Source organism: Penicillium pulvis (assembly GCF_028828015.1).
Source record: "Penicillium pulvis strain IBT 33274 chromosome Unknown contig_12_segment0_segment0, whole genome shotgun sequence".
In the NCBI taxonomy this organism is placed as follows: Eukaryota; Fungi; Ascomycota; class Eurotiomycetes; order Eurotiales; family Aspergillaceae; genus Penicillium; species Penicillium pulvis.
Genome location: NW_026643072.1, coordinates 1,147,850 through 1,168,383, shown reverse-complemented (window position 1 = coordinate 1,168,383; position 20,534 = coordinate 1,147,850). Strand labels below are relative to the sequence as shown.

General features: G+C 49.7%; 8 protein-coding genes across 8 annotated transcripts; 5 read left to right on the top strand and 3 right to left on the bottom strand.

The window, feature by feature from the left end:
- Positions 1–382: 382 nt before the first annotated feature.
- Positions 383–1,371, top strand: rex4 (putative 3'-5' exonuclease; the record flags this gene model as incomplete). Its single annotated transcript, XM_057061203.1, has 2 exons — positions 383–708; positions 774–1,371. The coding sequence occupies 2 exons, from the start codon at positions 383–385 to the stop codon at positions 1,369–1,371; spliced, it is 924 nt and encodes a 307-aa protein (XP_056925165.1).
- Positions 1,372–1,790: 419 nt separating this feature from the next.
- Positions 1,791–2,489, top strand: N7503_001655 (ribonuclease H2 subunit C; the record flags this gene model as incomplete). Its single annotated transcript, XM_057061202.1, has 4 exons — positions 1,791–1,956; positions 2,039–2,113; positions 2,181–2,398; positions 2,457–2,489. The coding sequence occupies 4 exons, from the start codon at positions 1,791–1,793 to the stop codon at positions 2,487–2,489; spliced, it is 492 nt and encodes a 163-aa protein (XP_056925164.1).
- Positions 2,490–3,253: 764 nt separating this feature from the next.
- N7503_001654 (ubiquitin carboxyl-terminal hydrolase) lies at positions 3,254–4,055 on the top strand (the record flags this gene model as incomplete). Its single annotated transcript, XM_057061201.1, has 2 exons — positions 3,254–3,305; positions 3,358–4,055. 2 exons carry the CDS (start codon positions 3,254–3,256, stop codon positions 4,053–4,055), a joined length of 750 nt encoding a protein of 249 aa, XP_056925163.1.
- Positions 4,056–4,340: 285 nt separating this feature from the next.
- On the bottom strand, positions 4,341–6,349 carry N7503_001653 (uncharacterized protein; the record flags this gene model as incomplete). The annotated part of the gene is made up of 5 exons (XM_057061200.1): positions 4,341–4,736; positions 4,807–5,139; positions 5,215–5,371; positions 5,440–5,949; positions 6,090–6,349. The coding sequence occupies 5 exons, from the start codon at positions 6,347–6,349 to the stop codon at positions 4,341–4,343; spliced, it is 1,656 nt and encodes a 551-aa protein (XP_056925162.1).
- Positions 6,350–6,777: 428 nt separating this feature from the next.
- N7503_001652 (MT-A70 family) lies at positions 6,778–8,085 on the bottom strand (the record flags this gene model as incomplete). Its single annotated transcript, XM_057061199.1, has 1 exon — positions 6,778–8,085. One exon carries the CDS (start codon positions 8,083–8,085, stop codon positions 6,778–6,780), a length of 1,308 nt encoding a protein of 435 aa, XP_056925161.1.
- A 762-nt stretch (positions 8,086–8,847) lies between these two features.
- Positions 8,848–12,440, bottom strand: N7503_001651 (putative RNA binding protein Jsn1; the record flags this gene model as incomplete). Its single annotated transcript, XM_057061198.1, has 3 exons — positions 8,848–8,853; positions 8,916–12,159; positions 12,226–12,440. The coding sequence occupies 3 exons, from the start codon at positions 12,438–12,440 to the stop codon at positions 8,848–8,850; spliced, it is 3,465 nt and encodes a 1,154-aa protein (XP_056925160.1).
- Positions 12,441–14,451: 2,011 nt separating this feature from the next.
- On the top strand, positions 14,452–16,709 carry N7503_001650 (putative signal transducer; the record flags this gene model as incomplete). The annotated part of the gene is made up of 2 exons (XM_057061197.1): positions 14,452–16,336; positions 16,390–16,709. 2 exons carry the CDS (start codon positions 14,452–14,454, stop codon positions 16,707–16,709), a joined length of 2,205 nt encoding a protein of 734 aa, XP_056925159.1.
- Positions 16,710–18,721: 2,012 nt separating this feature from the next.
- On the top strand, positions 18,722–19,981 carry N7503_001649 (uncharacterized protein; the record flags this gene model as incomplete). Its single annotated transcript, XM_057061196.1, has 3 exons — positions 18,722–18,918; positions 19,078–19,137; positions 19,276–19,981. 3 exons carry the CDS (start codon positions 18,722–18,724, stop codon positions 19,979–19,981), a joined length of 963 nt encoding a protein of 320 aa, XP_056925158.1.
- Between the last annotated feature and the right edge of the window lie 553 nt (positions 19,982–20,534).

Genomic DNA, 20,534 nt, shown 5'->3' with positions numbered 1-20,534 from the left:
TTTGTTTGCACAATCAATGGGTTTCAAATTCAGGTCCGCTTCGTTCAGGATTTCATGTTTCCAATGTCATAGTTTAAACTAGGACTTCGATAGGCTGTAGATGGACAAACACAGCATTGGGTCCCCAACCACGCATCATGATTTCCCATTCTTTGCCTTTTCTTACATTTCCAAAGATAAAAAACGCAAAGCCGTATCTGACAAGAGGACGACTGAATTCTAGTATGTTAATCTGAAGTGCCTGTTACGGTCTAGCTCTAAATGGATTATAAAGGCGGTGTTCCTATCAGCCTTTCTGCCAGAAAAAAAAGTTGACGGCAATCAGCCATCTCCAATCCCCCTCACCATGCCCAAGCCCTGATACAATAATTTCACCGTCGGAATGAATATGAGCGGCCTCTCCAGCAATTGGAAGAAGCTACAGGCGACACTGAAGAAGGATAGCCAATCTACCACTACAGGCACAAAACGCAAAGCCTCAGACCGTGATTCGGGGTCTGGTCCTGTCAAGAAGCACAAGTTTACCGACAAAAAACAGACAGACCGGGCGCCGAGTGCCTATAGACTACAGAGGATGGGCGACGCATCTAAAAGCGCAGATGGTGGGGACTCAGTTCCTTCTCTACGCAGAAAATCTAGTGCTGGTTTCTCCGCGCAGCCTGCGGCTGATGCTCGGAGTACCAAGGTGAATGAGGGCCGTTCAAAAACGTGAGTACTGCCTTGCACTCCTTCAACTGGTTCACCCGAAATGTCACTCACACTGTCTACTCCAGGGCCGAGCTCGGAAAATTCATCGCCATGGATTGCGAGATGGTTGGCGTAGGCCCCAACCCCGACCACGACTCCGTCCTTGCGCGCGTCAGTATCGTCAATTTCAATGGCGAGCAAATTTATGATTCATATGTACGACCTAAAGAGATGGTTACCGATTGGCGAACTCATGTCAGTGGCATTGCCCCGAAACACATGGTGGAGGCACGGAATCTAGAAGCAGTACAGAAGGAAGTTGCCGAGATCATGGATGGTCGGATCCTAGTCGGCCATGCCGTGAGCAACGACCTAGACGCTTTGCTGCTTGGTCACCCCAAGCGCGATATTCGAGACACTAGCAAGCACCTCGAGTACCGGAAGATTGCTGGTGGTGGTTCCCCGCGACTGAAGGTACTGGCGGAGCATTATCTTGGACTGAAAATTCAGGAAGGTGCGCACTCTTCGGTAGAAGATGCCCGGGCGACTATGGCATTGTACCGACGAGAGAAGGAGTCCTTTGAACGGGAACATCTGAAGAAGTGGCCCGTTAGGACTCCTGTGGAAGGGAAGGATAAGGGAGACAAGAAGAAGAAAAAGAAGAAGACCACTCGCAAGCGGTAATGCTGAGACTATTAGCATGAGGCATCGCAAGAACTGTACTTATTGTAGAGAAATTTTGTATACCCCAAATTTGCATCAATTTCAAGAATTCGAATATCTATTCAAATGTGACTATAAGCAACAAATCGATCAGTACAATTTTAAGGAGTAGTTGGTATTCGAAGATCTAGTTCTGCATAGAGTAGATCCCGCTCCGCCCAATTCCACTTAACGCGGAAACGCGACGCGCTTCAAATTCACCTCCGCAAACCCAGCCTCAACATTGATCACCAACCCCACAGAGGCGCTATTGATACTTTATATTTAGCTATCTGCTGCAATTATCTTTTGATACAAGACTTGAGACTAATATAGCAGCCTCTGCGCCAAATCAACCACGCCATCACTGGAACCCACGCACTCCAACTCAACTCACAACAATGTCAGACATGTACGCCTTCCAAGCAGCCCCTGGGCCGAAGACACAAGAGAAAGAAGAATCCTCTGCTCCTCACCTTACACCGAATATCCTCCCTTGCCAAATTCATCATGATGGCCCAATTGCGTCCTGCGATCGGTTTTGGACGCCCGTCACAGACGCAAAAGGTATGCCCAGAACGCCCCAACCCTCTCCCCTTCGGCTGGACCTCAGAAATGTACAAATCGGCTGACCCATTACGACCATCAGACAACACACAGAATGCATACTTCCGAGGGCGAAAACTCCGCGGACGACGCGTTACGGTTCCAGAGGGATATCAAGGTGTGAACATCGCCAATTTCGGACTACTGTGAAGTACATTGGCTAAGCAGGTACTTTCTTACAACAGGAGTCATCGCAATGCCCACGGATCGGATTTTGCCTTCTCAGCAAGCAGATACGGGCGAGGACGTGGAGATCCTCGAGAATGGGCCCGAGGAGCCGGTCAAGGTTCTCGAGACACAGGGTACATTTGACGAGATGATTTTATGGCAGCACGAGTTCCTGCCTGCGGCGGACGACACGTTCGTGAAGGGCATAGAAGAGTGGGTGCGGTTTGCGGAGACAGTATGTGTATTCCATGTCTTGTGGTCTTTGGACTCAACGTTCTAACCCTGAATTTTAGATGCATGTAACTCCGGTAGATGCTGCGAAATAGAGAAAAGAGTGATTGACTCTTGTGCAAGCGATTGTGGGGTTGGATCATTTTGAGTGGTAGATATACCCATGGAGTTTGTCTGGATCTGTTGGATCTAGCGACAGGAACAATAACAATCATTTTGGTCAGTTCTGTCCTTCGGTCCTACTTTCCTCGAAGAACCCGATACAGAGGTCATAAGGAATAGTGGCTACGCATCTTTCGTTCATTGGTTCGAAACCAAAGTATACGAAATTCGAATTATGGGAGTGACTAGAACTTAGAAATGCAGACGAACAATAAGATCAAACCAACGGAGTATAGGTATTGATTTAGATAGTAGACTTGACTAAGCCAGTCTAAAACATGTGGATATAGAGAAACCAGCATGAAAATTGTGAACGAAGTGAATAGTATTTAAACAAAAGTACCTTCTTAATTGCTTTGATTGATATCTAAGCCGTCAAAGTTTAGTTTGATACACAACTCGATCATTAGATGATGTTATATCCTCATTTCCTCTTCACAGCCTCTCAAGGTTGTCGAGCCAGACTCTTTGTGACCATGAAAAAAGCCTTGCACGATTGATCTCCATGTTACTTGTTAGATTTAGCTACGTAGGAGACAACGAGAATTCACATGATCCCACTTTTTATAGATGAGCTAATGTGGAGAACTCCGATAAGCCAAACCCCGCAAACAACCACAATCTCTTTCTTCACACCCTCTAACCTACCCATCTCCAATCTAAAAATCCCTCAAAGCTGACAAGCCTGTCCTCAGTCATGGCTGACAACCCCGATGTTCCAAACACCCAAAAGGCCTTCGTGCCCCTCGGTACATACCACAACCCCGCACCAAGCAACACAGCACAGCTAACCAAGCAAAGAAAACAACCCGGAAGTTATGTCCCACCTAGTCCACCAACTAGGTCTCCCACCAACCCTAGGCTTCACCGACGTATTCTCAATCGACGAGCCAGACCTCATAGCCTTCGTCCCCCGCACCTCCCACGCCCTTCTCCTCGTCTTCCCCGTCTCCCCAACTTACGAAGAATCCCGCAGGAAGGAAGATAGCTCCCTACCAGAATACACAGGCCACGGCCCTTCGGAACCTGTAACATGGTTCAAACAAACAATTCGCAACGCATGCGGGCTAATCGGCCTTCTACATGCCGTCTCAAACGGCGAGCCCCGGTCCCACGTTATCCCCGGCTCGGATCTCGATGTGCTTCTTACCCAGGCGCAGGATCTAGAGCCTGCTCGTCGGGCGGATCTGCTTTACGAGAGTAAGGCGCTTGAGAGTGCGCATGCGGATGCGGCGAAATTGGGGGATACGGCTGCGCCGCAGGCGGAGGATAATGTTGATTTGCATTTTGTGGCGTTTGTAAAGGTTGGGGATACGCTTTGGGAGCTTGATGGGAGGAGGAAGGGACCTTTGGCCAGGGGGAAACTTGGGCCTGATGAGGATGCGTTGAGTGAGACGGCGCTGGGATTGGGTGTTAGGAGGTTTTTGAAGATGGAGGCCGAGGGCGGGAATCCGGATTTGAGATTTAGCCTTGTTAGTTTGGGGCCTGTTTTTGATTAGGTGTTTAGATTTTTGCTAGTCCTTTGGGCTTTTTTTGTGGTGTGGGGGCTATTTGTGTTGTTCACATAGACTGAGTGGTTTCGCTGATGGGACTAGGCCGCTGGCTTTTGAAGGCAATTGGACGTGAGAGAGCTCGAGGGACAGTCAAAGATGTACAGTTGATTCCAGCTTCTAGAGCCCCTGTATCTGTATTCCAAATGGTATTCACATTATCTATTGGTTTTTGTTTGTATCCTCTAAAATTCCTAGGGCCGATGGTCTTGACCACCCATACCTAAATTCCCCTCAATTATGCTTTACTCCAACCTCCAAGGCTGGAGCCTCTGAGAGAATCTCCGTTCCAGGAGCCACAGGCGCAGAGCTAACATCGGTAATAGCTTTTTGCTCTGCTAGCTCATTCACACTCTCATCCCCCATCTCAGTGGGTGCATCACCTCCCTGAGTTCCCAACGTCAAGAAAGGCACCATGAAAAGGGAAGCACCAGCCGCTGCCGCAGCAAACCAATAGGCAGTCAGATAGGGTCTGATAGCAGGCGTAGAAGCAGTCATCTGATTAGCCATCGCGCTTTCGACGGAGGTAGCGATGCCAAGGCCTAGGTTGTTGCATAGTTTGCTGACTGTGTTGAAAATTCCACCGGCAATTGATTGCTGGTCAGATGGGAGTGACGACATGACGTACATCTAGAACGACGTATTCGTTAGCCACCAGAAATTAAGGTGTGAAAAGTGATGGAGACGGTAGAAGACATACATTTGTAACGTTGAACTGAATGTCTGCACCAACGACCACAAGTATCAGAGCGGGGAATATGTATTCCCAGTAGATGGCATCTTCCTTCATGAAGCTCAAGATCAGGAACGAGGCGGTATATGCCAGTGCACCGATCCCTGTCAACAAGCTGTTGCTAACACGGTGTAAGATCAGGCCACATACGACATTCACCGTGACACCGCTGACAACCATAGGCATTAATCGTGCAGTGATCTCCAGTGCGGTGAGATGTTTAACATTTTGCAGATAGAGGGACAGGTAAAAAGTGACAGCAGAAAAGCCCATGAAGCCAAGGCAAAAGATTGCCATGAGCTGCGGAGAGAGTTAGCGTTGATTTTCCTTTTTTTTTATTTTATTTTTCTATTGATATTGTGGGGTATAACATACCAGGGCGAAGTTGCGATCTTTCCAGACCCATAGTGGCATCAGGGGGGTTGCTGTGATCGACTGCCACCACAGAAAGGCGACAAGCAGGAAGAAACCCACGATGAAAAGGGCAAGAACATACCCTGTTTTCCAGCCATCTGGTGCATCTCCAGCAAGTCTATCCAAGTATTAGCAAAAGCTCCATCGGTATTCAGGGTGTATCCAAAAGAGAAGGTTCCAACGTACGAAAGAGAGCTAGAGAAGAACGCGAACCCAACAATCACCAAGGCCGTACCGAGAAGATCAAACTTCTTGAATGCCTCAACGCTAATTGGCGTCCTCGCAAATCCATCAGGAGGAACCGTCCACACAGTCAACGCTGTAAAGATGGCATAAACAACAGCAAGAGCCCAAAAGGAGGCACGCCAGTTATACTCATTTGACGCAACGCCTGAAATAATCATGCCACCTACAAAACCAAGCGGATTTCCGGCACTGAAGCAAGCGAACGCGCGATTCTTGCGCTTCGATGGCTTCTCGTACACGGCTCCTAGGGTACCAACTGCCGGGGGAACCACGGCGGCTGCGAATAGACCCAAGATACCGGAGAAAACGTCCATGTAGATAGCATTTGTGGCGAAGCCGGCGATTAGTAGGGAGATGGTGAAACCACCCATGCCAATGATGAAAAGCACTTTCCGGCCGAACATATCGGCTAGTTTGCCAAATGTCAGTAGGAAGGCACCGCTGCTGAGACTGTGAAGGGAGCTTGGTTAGCGAATTCTGGCGCGAAGAAGATGCGAAGAAAGACTTGAGCAAATGTGTTTTTTTCTTCTTTCAATTAACATAGGGGATGGTGTTATTGAGATGTATATAGTTAAAAAAAATGCACATACGAGGCGCCGGCATTGATCCAGGTGATTTCAGCAGAATTCATATTCAGATCAGATCCGATTGATGCAGTCACGCCAACAATGCAGCCTTGGAAAAAAGACTGCTGGCCGATGGCCATGGTGGCTGTCAGAACGAAGAGACATTCCTGGAGGGTTGAGTTGAAGCATTTGGGTCGTTGCGCATGGCTCAATTGCTCGTTAGCGGCCAGTGTGACCTCGGGGCCTTTTTCCTGATCTGCATAGTCATTGGATTGGGAAACCATGTCGCAGTTTACAACCTCACTTCAAGGCGACAGGTGAAGGAAGTGAAGAGATTACGAGCTAGGAACAGCTTCTAAGAAATTAGCCCTCGGGATTTTCCAGGGGGCGATATACGTCGTAGCCTCGTCTTGCCCGCCAAGTGGGTCACTGATTAGAACTTTATGTACGTTTTCCCTACTAAATTCCTCTAAATAGCGGCCGGCAGTTTTACTGTCACCGCAACTTTTGCTGAACAATTATGCCTTTGTAAGCTGCCGGAGAATTTCCGCGTCTGAATCACACCTGGCCCGTCGGCATTTGATTGGGCTCCGTAGCCGGCGCTCAGGCCTTAGCTTAGGCGTTTCTGAAACCTGATAAGATCCCTTAACCGCATGCTGGATAACACTGCAGGATGATGATATCTCACCTAAAGGAAGGGATGAATTGTCGGTCAGGTCGAATCATCATGCTCAACCCAACAGTCTCGGGCATTGAACTTCACTACCTCATTCCCACATGCCCACCACTCGGAAGTTAAACTCCGAGCAAACACCTCAAGCGCTGAATAAGTCTTGCGAGTAGATTCGGACGTAAAATCAAACAATATCCGCTCAAATGCAGGTTTCAGATTCGGCTTTCGCGAATGGAGATCCGGGACAGCTGCAATCACTCTTCTGGTAATTGTACTCGGGTCAACATCGAGCAGATCGGCAGTATCTGCATTTCTCCGCGATGTCGCATCGCCAAGGTCTGCTACTACTGAAGTCGGATCTTTCCGCCCTATGACAAGAATTTCGTATGGCTTTCGCCAAACCCCATTCAACGGACACACCGCCTGTCCATCAGCAGTGATCTTGATCCAAATCCATTCCTCATGGATACGGAACCCAGAAGCTAGCAAAGCTTCATAGGCGACTTTGCGAGCTTTTTCAGAGTTGGTGATCCAGATGGCTGCAAAAACGTCTTGGGAAACCTGTTCTTGAGCTTCTGGAGCCGTAATTGTGTCTGTACTCGTAGCTGAATTTTCTGAGAAATCATCAAGTGAACGGTAGGAATGGACACGTAAGATGTCCTGAAGTCGCTGACTCAAGATATCCATTTCGTTGTAAGAATGAGTTTGATACCCTCTACTTCGCCGAACAGAGCGATTTGGCCAGGGTGGGTCAAAGAGCATCAGATTGAAACGCTGACTGCTAGGTAACCCGGGAATAGGTGTCTCCAGGGGTTCTGGCTGTGATAGCGGTAGGTTGCAAAGCACAAAGGCAGATCGAGGCGGGATGATGTATTCTGAAGGATAATGCACCCCATCGTGTCCAACAGCACTGATTGATAATACAGCCTCGTCTGCGGATGGATTTTTCACCACACCTTCAAGCTCTGATGTAGAGCTGAATATGTTGAGAGAAGTCGATGAAAGGATCGTAGGCGGTGCAGTGGTCCATAAAGAATTCCCCATTTCTCCTGACTGATTCGATAGGGACCAATGCCCACCCTGTGGTTGCTCTAGTTTCCGTTTCTTTGAAGGCGGATCAGAGATATCCGATGCTTCCTTTCCGCGCGCTGTTTCATCAAGAACAGCTCTGGGAAGACACCATTGCGAGTCAGATGGCGAATAACTGGCCCGTAAATCATCTAACGCGTTCGCCACAAGTGGCTGGATAAAATTACCATGATATCGCTGCTCGGACAGCGATGTTCTAGACAGAACTTTTGCGCGCGCAGAATCTGTTTTTGGCTCCGTGGAAGATGGGTACGGCATATTCAGAGCGACGGTAGAGATAGGACACCTCTTTTGTATTTTGTGCCTCCTATTCCCTTCATTTGATATGGTAAAAGTCTGCCCTGTTGGTACGCATTCATCTTGACCTGGTGTAGACGTGGCCTGCAACAATTCTTGTGCTTGGGCAATAGATTCTGGGATGTCAACGAGAAAGACCGTGTTTTCATTGTTATGAAAGAGTATGGAGGGGTTATATGGGGAATTGACCATTTTCAGCAGAGGTATGTTTAGGTTCAGATGGCGGATAGCCGGGGTTAGGGATTTAAGCATCGATGCGGGCGGGATGGGCAGATCATGCGATCTATATTCTACATTTTACAACGAATACAACTCTCAGTGCAGCTGAAGAATTCCATTGGAAACAGCGCAAACCAAACAATCTGCAGTTTAGCCCAAATCATACAGAAAAAGGATCATCAGATCAGAAGATACATGTCATTTGAAAAAAAAAAAGAAGAAATGCTCGTCTCCATGAAGATACTTGAATGTGTCTCCCAGACACCAGGTCCTCCCAGACACCGGGCACTTTTTATCCCAAGCCCCAAATTCCTCAGCCATATCCTTGCTGCCCTGCCGGCGATCCAGCGTCCGATCAGGCGGGAGAAACATGGCTTCACAATACAAAGCTAGAGAACCCGCTTAATCTCCATGATACGATGGCCAAAGAAATAAAACACGGAATGAATTTGTACAGGTAGATGAAAGCAGGGAAGATTTGATTAAAAAAATCATATGCGAAAATCAACGCTGAAATGAAGTATTAGCCACTGTCATGGCGGGTTTGCCTAGGCATCGTAAAAAGAACTCACCCGTCCACGTCGGCCTCCGCTAGACTGTCCCTGGACAGACTGCGGCTGCTGGTAGTACTGCGGAGGGTATGGGTAGACCTGAGCAGGAGGCATCACAGGGCTGTACTGTTGGGAAGGGTAGTTGGACAGACCGCCCATGGGGATGGGCCCTGCTGACAACGGCGACGCCTGCGGGTTTTGAATAGATCGCAAGTGCTCCACTGACGGCGAGTACGCGAGGTTGGTTCCATTGGTCCCGTAAAAGCCACTAGGAGACACTCCCCGTCCTTGGAGGTAGTTTTGGTACTGCTGCTGAGAAAACTGGGCCACATGATCCGGTAATCCAGCACCACCACCAAGACCGTTCAAAGGGTTCGTGAACCCGTTGTTGCCATTGCTGGTGTATGGATCAAGTTGCGGGGCATTGTTATGGTCGGCAGGGAAAGGGCGGGAGTCAGGGAACTGTCCACTGTACTGTCTTTCCATAGGAGGCTGGGAGGGGTAGTTGGCACTTCCGTGTCGGGAGGATTGACGTTGTTGGGGCTTCTCAGGGGTAGAAGAGTGGCTTGCGCCGTGCTCCCGTCCATGATGATGTTCACGGCCGGTTCCACGCGAGGAGAGGCCAACTTCATCCATCAGGCGTTTGTATCCCTGGCTAGGAGAGGCCTTCAATTTTGTCAAAACCTTTGCAACGTTCTTAACTACTTCCGCACGCATGGACTCCTCAAAGAACGGAGTGGTCAAAACCTTGAAAATCAAGGTCGCACCGGAAGTCTGGTCACTCAAAATCTTCTCCAAGACTTCGTCACCAGGGCTGAAGAACAAGGCCTTCAGAATGATGTCTCTGGCCTCGGCCTCATTACGCTGGTTGATGACCTTGAGAACTGTGAGGTAGGCTACCTTGTGGGTGCAAAGGTGTACAAGATGAGGAACAAGTCTTGGAGCAAGAACAGTCCGACGGCGGGGGAAGTTGCAGGTGTCAAGGAACCAAGTGAGCAGAAGAGCCCCATTGGCATTGGTCACCAGCTGCACTGTGTGAAGTGCAATGGCTGCAGCAAGAGTCCGTTGCTGGTCCTTTGTTGCAAGGTGGCTTTCCAAGCAAGCGCGCATGGCTCGGGCGCCGAATCGGCCCTGAGCAACCTCCCACATCCGACTAAGCATAGTCTCAAAGATAAAATTGTTGTAAGGAGCACCAAACCGCAAGCAGCATTGGAGCACATAGTTGCCGTATTGATCAAGGAAGAGTGGAACAGTGTATGGACGAAGTGCGTCAACAATCATGTTCATCTGGGTAGGGGTCTTGGCAACATCAATGATTTTTTGTGCAGCCCAAGTTCCATTCTTGTGGACACCGATTTCCGCAAGATGAGGCGCAATGTGGGAAAGCATCTGTTCTTTGGTGGACTCGGAGCAGAACTCAAAGAGCTTTTGAACGACGGTATTACCCAGGTAATCAGAAGCCAGCTCTGCAATTTCAGGAAGCATTGCGCCAGCAGTTTCTTCAATCTCTTGAATGGAGCAAGTATTAGCGTCGATTCGCTTGCGAATGTCACGGAGACGAGGAGCATCAAACATCCGAGTCTGGCTCGGCTCAAGGACGGGAGGAAGTTCGTCCTCATAGTTTTGGAAAGAGATAGCACTTTGAATGATGTTTGTGATGTTGTGTGTGTCATCCTCGTTGGCCCCAAACTCCTGGACAATGTCCACCATCTCAGGAAGAAGATCATTGAGGGCGGGAATCTGGGGAACTGAGCCAGTCTCTGCCCGATCCAGGCCATCACCGGACGCGAGGTTGGACTTGAAAGTGGAATCGGGGGTTGGGGATGACTGGATACCATTTGCACCAGGAGTGCCTGTCGCAGAAGCACCAGGAACCTTGGCATAACCGATTCGGACAGGTCCTGCGCCTGGGAAGATCTCTTTGCCATTCAGAACCGACCTCGCCTGTACTGCACTTTCCAGACGCTCAAAGTTGACAAATCCACAATTCTTGTGAGTCAAGACACGAGTAGACTCAATTTTTCCGTACACACCGAAGATGGCTTCAAGGGAAGTGACAGTTGTCGACACGGGAATACTGCCAATCCACAGCGCTCGAGTAGGTCCATCTTGGTTGTTCTCATCTGCCATCTCACCCGTTGCCCGCATACCCATCGCAACGGCGTTTGCACCTAGTTGTAACCCTAGGACAGACTCAGACAACTCATCGTAATCATTCTCCCCAATGAGATCCTCGGCATTGAATGAATTGTCCAGACGCGAGGGAGTCGCGAGGTAATTACGAATGGATGATCGGGTAGGGGGCGCCTCTAGAATGCCGGCAGTCCGGGCTCGAGGCCGGCTAACGGAAGCATGAGAAGCAAAAGCCTGGACAGCCAGATTGTGCTGGTGGATTTGGGCCTGCGTTGCGGCTAGTTGAGCAGCTGTCGCAGCGGCAGATGGCGTGAGAGTTCCCGAAGGAAGCTGGGAGTAGCGACTTTCATATTCCATGTCTTCGTCATCCGCATACTTCTCTTTGGCATTAACGGAATAAGAACGGAAGCGGTTGTTGCTTTTCATCATTGCCATGTCAAAAAGTCCTGGCAATCCTGGCGCGTGCTGTTGCTGCTGTTGCTGCTGCTGCAAGAGAGCTTCCATCGATGGCCGTGCAAGAGACGCCCGTGCGGACTGGGGAGTCTCGGCAAGACCAAGGTAATCCAGAGTTCTATCAGAGTCCGTGAGCCCATCCCGCGAGAACGAAGAATGACTGGGTGAAGTTGGGTCTTCTGAAGATCGAATACTAGTCAAGGTTGAAGCACGATCGCGACCAGTTCCCCACGCCGAAGTGAACAGTGACGAGCCGAAAGGATTGCCTGATCCAAGCAAACCGCTCCTTTGCGGCATCGAGCCAGCTCGAAGACGGGACAACAAGGCCGGGTTGGGTGCACCCGAGCTGGCAACTTGCGCGCCCGTATCAATCCCAGAGACACCCGGGGGGCGGAATGGACTGGTAGATGGTGTGGGCCGGGAGGTTTGCGAGATGAATGGCTGCTGAAGGTCCATTTCACTGAGAGTCGCCATCGGTGGGAATCGGGAAGGCACTGTCCCAGCTCGAGCCCTGCGGCCGGAGCCAGACATGGACACATTGGAAGTAGGAATCAGGTCGGGGAAACTATCCTGGCTGGGTGATTCGGGGATGTTCTCACGAAGCGGGGTGGAATGGCCACTGGTCGGAGGGCCCCAGATATTAGGAGACACGCCTTCTTGCGCTTGGATCTCACGGGCTCTAGAGGGCAAAGACATTTGGTCAGCTCGAATATTCCCCATCATTCTGTTGTTGAGGAGTGCCTACCGCTTGGGGTACAAGCGTCCCCCCAACTCCGAGGGGGATCCAGCCCCCAGTCTCGCAGCACCAATGGACCCGGGGGGGCCAAAGGGTGCCTTCACCGTTCCGGATCCAGCCAAGTCGCTAGGTGAGCTGCGTCCTGTCGAGGTCCCGGACATGGGCTGGGAGGTCGGAATGTAGTTGAAACTCATCTGGCCTTCGGGTCGCGAAACCGGTAACATTATGGTGTTGAATGCCCCACAGTAAGTTGATCGCTTTATCTCCTGTCACTCTATTTATCCCAAGACAGATACCGAAAGGGACAGACAGAGTTAATACTCGGATATGGGTTTCCTGCTTATAACCGCGTGTGCGTCGCCTGCACCATGTGGTGGATATGGAATGGAAAGAAGGGTTTTTGAAGAGAAGAAGTCGGTGAGACTCAATGAGGTTGTTTATGAGATGAAAAAAAACCTCTGTGCCGAAGAAATATGAAAGTCAGTTGAGGCTTCTCCAAGTGTACATATTTGGATCATCGGGGCGCGGAAACGGGGGAGGGGTTGACAAAGCACTTTCAGCTTAGTAGAAAGGTGAACTGTCCGATGTGGAGATGGGCCGATGCTGTTCCATATGACATACCAGAACGAGATCACTGACCGAGAAAAAAAAAAAGTCCAGGTAACAGACTGCCAACGTTCACTGTGGGGTGAATGATGACCAAAAAAAAACGATGGAATCAAGCGGTTGGAATCAAGATCCTCAGTTCAATCACCTCCAGTGCGCCCAAGGGAGATGCATAAAATTGGGGTGGAAAAGTAGCCCAGACACAAATGAGCGTCAAGTGAGGACTAAAAGCCGACGGGATGATCAACGGGGGAAGGGATCGAGGTGGCTGGAGAAGCACGTTAGTTTGCGCGGCTCCAGGAGGCAAATCACGGAAGGGAGATGAAATTACCGAAGACAAATCGCATACAATGCAGAGGGAAGAATACAAAGGTAATAAAAGAAAGAGAGGGAAGAAAGGTGGAGGTGAGAAGAGAGAGAAGGGTGGAAGAAGGGAAGAGAAGATGTTGGGGGAGATCCGGATGCTCGAGGGAGTTTGTGGTTGGTGGAGTGTGTCCTCCTTCAGCTTCATCTGCCCTATTTGACTCACAATCCAATTGTTCTCTGATGCATGAGCCTCAATGTTCACTATTGTAAACAATCTAATGAGCCATGATCATATTCTACGGTTCATGGTTTGTTTTTCTACTATCTAAATCTGTACACAACATCATACCGGAAATCGGCAATGGAACACAGCCCCATCGATGTCATTTCTGGAGACCCAAATTTTTAGGTGTCTGCCGGGGGAACCATTATAAACTCTGGGGGAAATACTACAGAGTACATCACATCTGAAACGATGGGGGCCCGTTCGGTGATCCCCTTGTCATCAGTATCAGAAAGCGCCCTGTCATAAAAGTGGTGTTTTTCCCTTTCTACGGAGTACAACATATGGCATGCCATGGTGAAGACCAGTGGGAACCACCCAAAGCCCCGCATTTCGCTGCGTCATGTCTCTCCAGTCTCAAATGTGAAGACACCCAGATTCATGGAGATTTACTGTGATGGAACGGAGTGATGCAATTGGTCATGCAAGGGGACTTGGGTTATATGGTGCAGGTCCGAAACAAGTTGAAAGATTGGTTCTAAGTGGTGCGCCGCAAGGGATGGGTCAGGTACGTGTCCTAGATCTCGGGCGCTTGGGACGGATTGGTCATCATTGGATCACTGGCTGTGTGATCAATGCTAGGTTAAACCTCCATGTCGTGCAGATTATACAAAGCAATGTAGAAGACTCCTGAGCCTGCCAAGCTTTAAGCAAGAAGTCGGGTTTAGCACCGATACGGAACGACCGGGAGAGATGTGCAGGCACCGAACCCGATAGAGTGGTGACCAACCGGAAGAGTTTTAAGTGTCAGTAGAAGATGGTTTAGTCCCTGGGAGGAGTTCGGTCTTAACCCTCTAAACCTACTCGCCAATGTACTGATGTAGCTGCTAGTCAATCTGCTACAGTTCCTGTACAGTTGGACACGTGCACACTTTGATCTCGTTGCCTGTATAACCAGGCACCGATACAGCCACACGCCACACTTGATCTTCATTTAGCGCCGCGGAGGAATCTCCCGGTCGCGTCTTAAATTGAATCTCCCGTGTCGACCGCACGATTCGGTCCATACATCATAATCTTCGACCCATTACCACCTCATCATGGCCGACATCCTGGAAACTGACCCGGACTCGACAATGCAGTCCTCGGAGGAGGAGGAAGCAGAAGTGCTGCCAGAGTCTCTGGTATTAGGACGCGCAAAGCGAAGCACTGCTGGTCGGCACATGTCTGCCCTCATCGATGCCGCCGCCGCCGAAGACGATGACCTGACATTACTCTTTGAGGAGGTGGAAGATGATAATGAATTTGCCATGGAGGATGGGGCTGAAGAAGATGAAATGGGGCTGGACTCCTCATCAGACGACGAGGATGACCAGGGCCCCAATGCGAACAACGACTACGAAGGCGAGAAGGAACTACAAAAGACAGAACGCAAGAAGCGCCGCACACAAAACGACCTCCGCTTCCAAACCCTACGAAAGCGCGTCAAGATCGATCCCACCGCTACAACTACAATCCCAGCACCTCCCCGCCCCAAGAAGAAGTCTGAGCGGATCTCGTGGCTCCCGACCGTGGAAGATGGTCCGACACGATCGTCGTCGCGACGACAGACAATGGTCAATAAGGAAATGACGCATGCTCGTCTCAAAGACAGCCAGGAGAAGAGAGTCCGTATAATTGCGACCATGAAGGAGGCAGAGAAACGCAAGGCCCACCTTAAGCCAAAACAGATGACACAAGAGGATCATTTGGCGGTAGCTGAACGGATTGAGCGAACCAACAGCAAGAGTTTGAACCGATGGGAACAAGCAGAAAAAAGAAAGGCAGACGAACGACGGGCGAAGATCGAGGCCCTTCAGAACCGCCGCCTGGATGGACCGGTCATGTCTTACTGGAGTGGATTGGCTACGTGGGTAAATGGAAATCTCACACGAGTGGGCCAAGCGGATATCAAGATCAAGGACAAAGAGGTGCCCAAGAAGAAAAAGACGGAAAAGGAGGAGAAGGCAGAGAAGGCAGAGAAGGCAGAGAAGGCAGAGAAACCTGCGGAAACCCAGGGCATTAGCATCGCTCCAGGGACTGTGCCTCCTATCGATGCCTCATCTGCTCCTATAGCTCCTACTCTTGCGCCTGCTGAAACTACCAACACACCATCTCAGCCTGACGGGACGTTAGCTCCAACAGCCCCCGAAGCCACCACAGCCTCCGAATCTGTCAACCAGCCCGACAAACCAGACGACAAAGCCCCGGAGCAAATCTCTCCCAAACAGTCAACAGTTTCAATAGCAGCCCCCGCCGTCGATCAAGAAAAGGAAGAGAAAGGTGTCGATAAAGAACCAGAACCGGAGCAGAAACTGGGGGATGCCAACACACCATCAGAACCTCCGCGGAAATCCTCCCAAGGATACCCCTTGCCTGTCGTGGAGATCGTGACTCGACGTGACCCTGGTACCACTTCCCAGATCTCATCATCTGATGAGCCGGCAAAGTTGCCGTCTACGAATGATGCGGATGCCATGGATATAGATAAGCCAGAGCCCAAGGCGGGCGAGCCAACCAACACCCATGCCAACCCTCCCTCTATAAGCACAGACACACCAACGGCTTCAGAAGTAGCCCAGACCAAAACTTCCAGTGTATCAGGACCCTTGGCGGGGCAGGATACCCAAGCGGCCACGTCTGTGACCACACCATTGGCCCCTCAGACGCAGACCCCTCAAGCCCCTCAAGCCCCGGCTAATGCAGCAGCCCTGCCCGCGCCACCCGAGATTAATGCACTCGAAGGCCCTGGTGTCCCTGCTTTAGAAGGTGTCCAACCGCCTGCAATTAATGAAACACCAGCCCAACCTGAGGCCCCGTTGCCGCCACCAATCATCGAGTACACGGGGCGCAACTTGACGATCCTCGAGAATTTTGATGACAAGACCGCGCACAGCAAGAAATACAGCATTTATTTCAATGCCAGGCGGCCTGCGCGATTAGCCAGTACGTGTCTCTCCGATTTTGAAGGTAATTGGCCTAACTAATTATTTTTCCAGAAATCTCATCCTCTTTGTGTGTCATCACGTCATTACCATCTCGCTATCGGGATCCCGAAACCTCTCTCCCTTATGCCAATTCTTTCGCATATGGGCAAATCCGAAATCTTATATCCAAAGGGTACATCTGGAGTGCCATGCTAGGTTGTTTCGTAGGACCAGCAGAAACCGCTGCCCGCGGTGTGCCAGCCCGATTCTTAGGGAAGGAGAAGGGCGCGGACGACCATGACAAGGAGCAAACACCGGCCGAGTCCGTGGACAAGGCGGAACCAGCAAAGACCACTACTACTTCCGCCGAGCCGATGGATATAGATCGGTGAAGCCGTGGATCTGAGTCGGCGAGAGTGAGTGAAAATGAAAAGTTGTACGATACGTCATACTGTATAGATACCCAATCCAATGTAATCCAAACACGCTACCGAAACAAGCTCAATTGTCAACATCATTCTACTCCACATTGAATCATAGACTTATGGTGGTTTGAAAACTTTGTCTCTGGAAACCCCTTAACTGGTCAATTCGATGGAGGACTCCATCGCTGACCAAGGGAATTCTTGAAGCTCCCAGACCCATTAGGTAAAGTGGTCTCGAGGGAAAAGGTTCCCCCCTGGGCGGCAACGGAAGACAACGGGAGTCAAAACAATTCCGTATACAAAGAAAACTCTGAAAACTAGATCTGACGTGACACACGACTCATAGAAAAATTTCCACTCCACAACAGAATTTTGAGTTGCGTACACACTATAGCTACTGTACATGGAAACGTACGGTGACGCAACGTATGTTTTTCCACACCTTGATTTTTAATTGACCCTCTAGGTTCCACCCTGTTTCGAGAGTTTGGTTTGTTTTGACGTCTTAGATCTCAGGCAAGTTTAGGCAACACTACGGAGTCTTCTCCATAATGACTCCGCAGCCCCAGACAGATCCAGCGACCCGAAACAGATCAACGTAAGATCGACAATTAGCATGATCCAGACTACCTGAAGGGTTTGTACACGCTTCTCTGCAGAATCTGATTGACAGGGCTCCCGAGTCTAGAATTCTTATCATGTGGATATGGTGGCCAAGCAACACGCACCCTGCCAAGCATCCAAGCACGGACTCGACGTGTCAAGGGTGTGTCACAGTGAGAGTGGAGAAAGAATTGTTCTGGGGGTTCGAGAACGCCGATCTATTTTCGTACAAAGGTGCTTCCGAGTCTGGCACGCCATAGTCGTCGTCATTTGGATGGAATGTGATTCTACTAGAGCATTGTAGATTGAATTTATGGCATGATGGTGTGTGGGAATTTGTCTATTGATATTTGGTATGAGGTGTTCCTGTGTGGAAAGTGTATCTAGCTACGTGATAACCCCTCGATCACGCCAGATCCGACCCCTCCGGAGATTGGCTCCCTGCCCTATGCAGGCTCAGCACACAAACCGGGAAACTGGGCTGCAGAACTGCGTATCGATAGGGCACGGGCGCTACTAGAGGTTCTAGACTGGATCTGAAGCTCGTGCGTACACAAAGATTGTATGGGTACTTCTTTCGTACTCGATATTCTAGATTGCTTAGGAAGCCCTAGAATGAGAAGAAAAAGAATCAATGTGTGTGTCTATGGAGTTCCACTGGGTTAAATATAGGAACAAATAGAAATTGAATAAAGAGAAAAAAAAAAGCTATGACACCACTGTTTGCGGAGACTGAGTCATCCAAGTCTGGACACATTGCGTGTACCAAGTGAACCTTGGAGGAGAGAAAGTGGGGGGGAACCAGGGCAGATCATCCGAAGTCTAGAACGCGAGCACGTTCTTGCTCTCCGGATATTTATACTCGAGGTCCCCAAGGTCTTTTCCCCATTTCATTTCTCCAACATAACCTTGATAAACCCTCTTTCATATTAAGTGGTTTTTAGTTTGCCCCCTATCAGCATCCTATCGCACCATCCATAAACTTTCGATCGGTATGTCATTTCCACCTCTCTCGTTGGCTGCAGCCCTTATCTTTACCCCACTCACCGGATGATAATCGTCTCCCCCGGTCAATTCTCGCCAGAAAAAGTGACACAGACTGACCAGCCTTATCAGCCCCCTCTTGTGTTTCCTAGAGAACATACATATTTGCCGAATCCCAAAGAGAGAAAAAAGAAAAAGTGCAAAATTCCCCAAATCAAGGAAAATAAAAATCATCCTGCATCAATCCGAAATTCCTGAGCGGTCAACAAGATAATCCCTCACTCGTGCTCCCCTTTCATATCCGGACTCCACTTCCAGTCCAGGGCGCAAGGTACACAAGATAAGATAGTGAGGCATTTGAAAAGAAGCCATTCGGCTTCACCGCCATCCATATGACTCAGTCAACTTCTCACCGTCGTTCTCCTTCTGTTCCCCATACCAAGTCCAAGTCCTCTCGTCCAGGTTTACACCGGAGAGGCACATCAACAGTCAACGTCTCCATCTCCAAGTTGGGTGCTGGCTCGGGACATTCTCGGGGAGCAAAGGACGACGACGAATTCGACATGGCGGCCAGTTTCCTCAACTTCTGGTAAGTTTTGATTGTTTTCTTTCAAAAATTGGGTTTGCAAAAGACTCGTTATCAGTGGCCCCTGCAGGGGTTTCTTGTCCTTGCATGCCAATTGCCGTCATCGGACTGTTGTATAGAATTTTGAATTTTTTTTTAAATGGAAGGCTAACCCATCCACAGTGCCATGTGCGAGAACCAAATCACCGTCCCAAACAACTCTATCCTCTACTGCAGTGAAAGGTACGTGCCATGTTTCAGTTCTCCTATTGTGTCCTATTTATAGGTCATTGTCCACCCATCTTACACTTTGCCATTGCGCCTCCTATAACACACTATTTTAATAATATACTCGAAAACATCAAACTAATTCTCATCCAGCTGTCGCCGCAAAGACTCTTGCAAACCTCTCTCCGCCTCAATGCCCTCAATGACCAACATGTCCTCAATCACCACAACTCCTCCTCACTCTCCCCCTCTCTCCCCACGCACTATCGTTGCTCCAATGACGCCTACTCGCCCTATCCCGGGCATCAGGATACCCGACTACATGCACGATGGCAAGTCAGATCTTGACCCCACCGAATGGAAGCCAGTATTACTGTCTACCCGGTCATCCACCTCCCTGGCATCTTCCGATGCCTGGAACTATCTCTCCAAGTTCCACGGTGGCAACGAGCCCCTCTTAGCCCGTCGTGCTGCCCGCAGCAGCGCCAGCCTCCCCGCTCTAGTCGGCGGGGCCGGAGCAACCGGAGCCCACGTGCCATCGCTTACGCACACCCCGTCCACCGTCGCCAGCTCTTTCAGCAGCACGGCCTCCGATGAACTCGGAAGTATGTACGAGGTTGCGTCTGGACCGGCTCAGCGCCCCTTGCCTCCGCGTCACAACCCGTACTTCGGAAGTATGACTGCTGCTCACAAGAGCAAGGGTGTTGATCTCGTTGTCCCGCACATGGGTCACGATGATGTTCCCGTTGAGGTTGTTGATAGTACCGATGTCTGGGAGGATGCGCATGAGCGTGCCCAGAAGACGGCGCCGATTTCGATGGTGCGTGGCGGCGGGTCCGCGCGTGTTCGTTCGGCTTGATGGATATACGAAAATTCCTTTCTTGGATGAAACCGGCTATCGGTTTCTGTTTTAGCCTTATTTACTTGATGTATCCCTCTGAGCGTGAGGAGATAATTTTTATGGATTTGCTAGATGGAACTTGATCTTTGATTTGGCTAGTAGCAAATAGATTATAATGACTGCAACAACTATACATTCAATTCGGATTCTGAATATTCTGCTCTTGGTAAACTGAGTTACATTACGATCGGAATCTATTGACGTGCTTGATAGGCTAAATATTGTGTCTACGTACTATATCGCCACAGCTAGGGTGTATACATCCGAGCTACTCCTAAACGGGAAGGAACCATTTTGGCAATTGGTTCCGATGAAACACAATATTTACTCAGTGGTTACCCCATGGGGATGAGATAAACATCGGAACATTCAAAGATAAGAATAAGATTGTAGAATTGAAATGGAAACCAACGTCCCCAGAAAGGAAACAGATATCGGAGTAAAAACAACACTCAAGTTCAACCAAGTGTAAAACAACATATCCAAAAGAAATACAGCAAATCACCCCCGC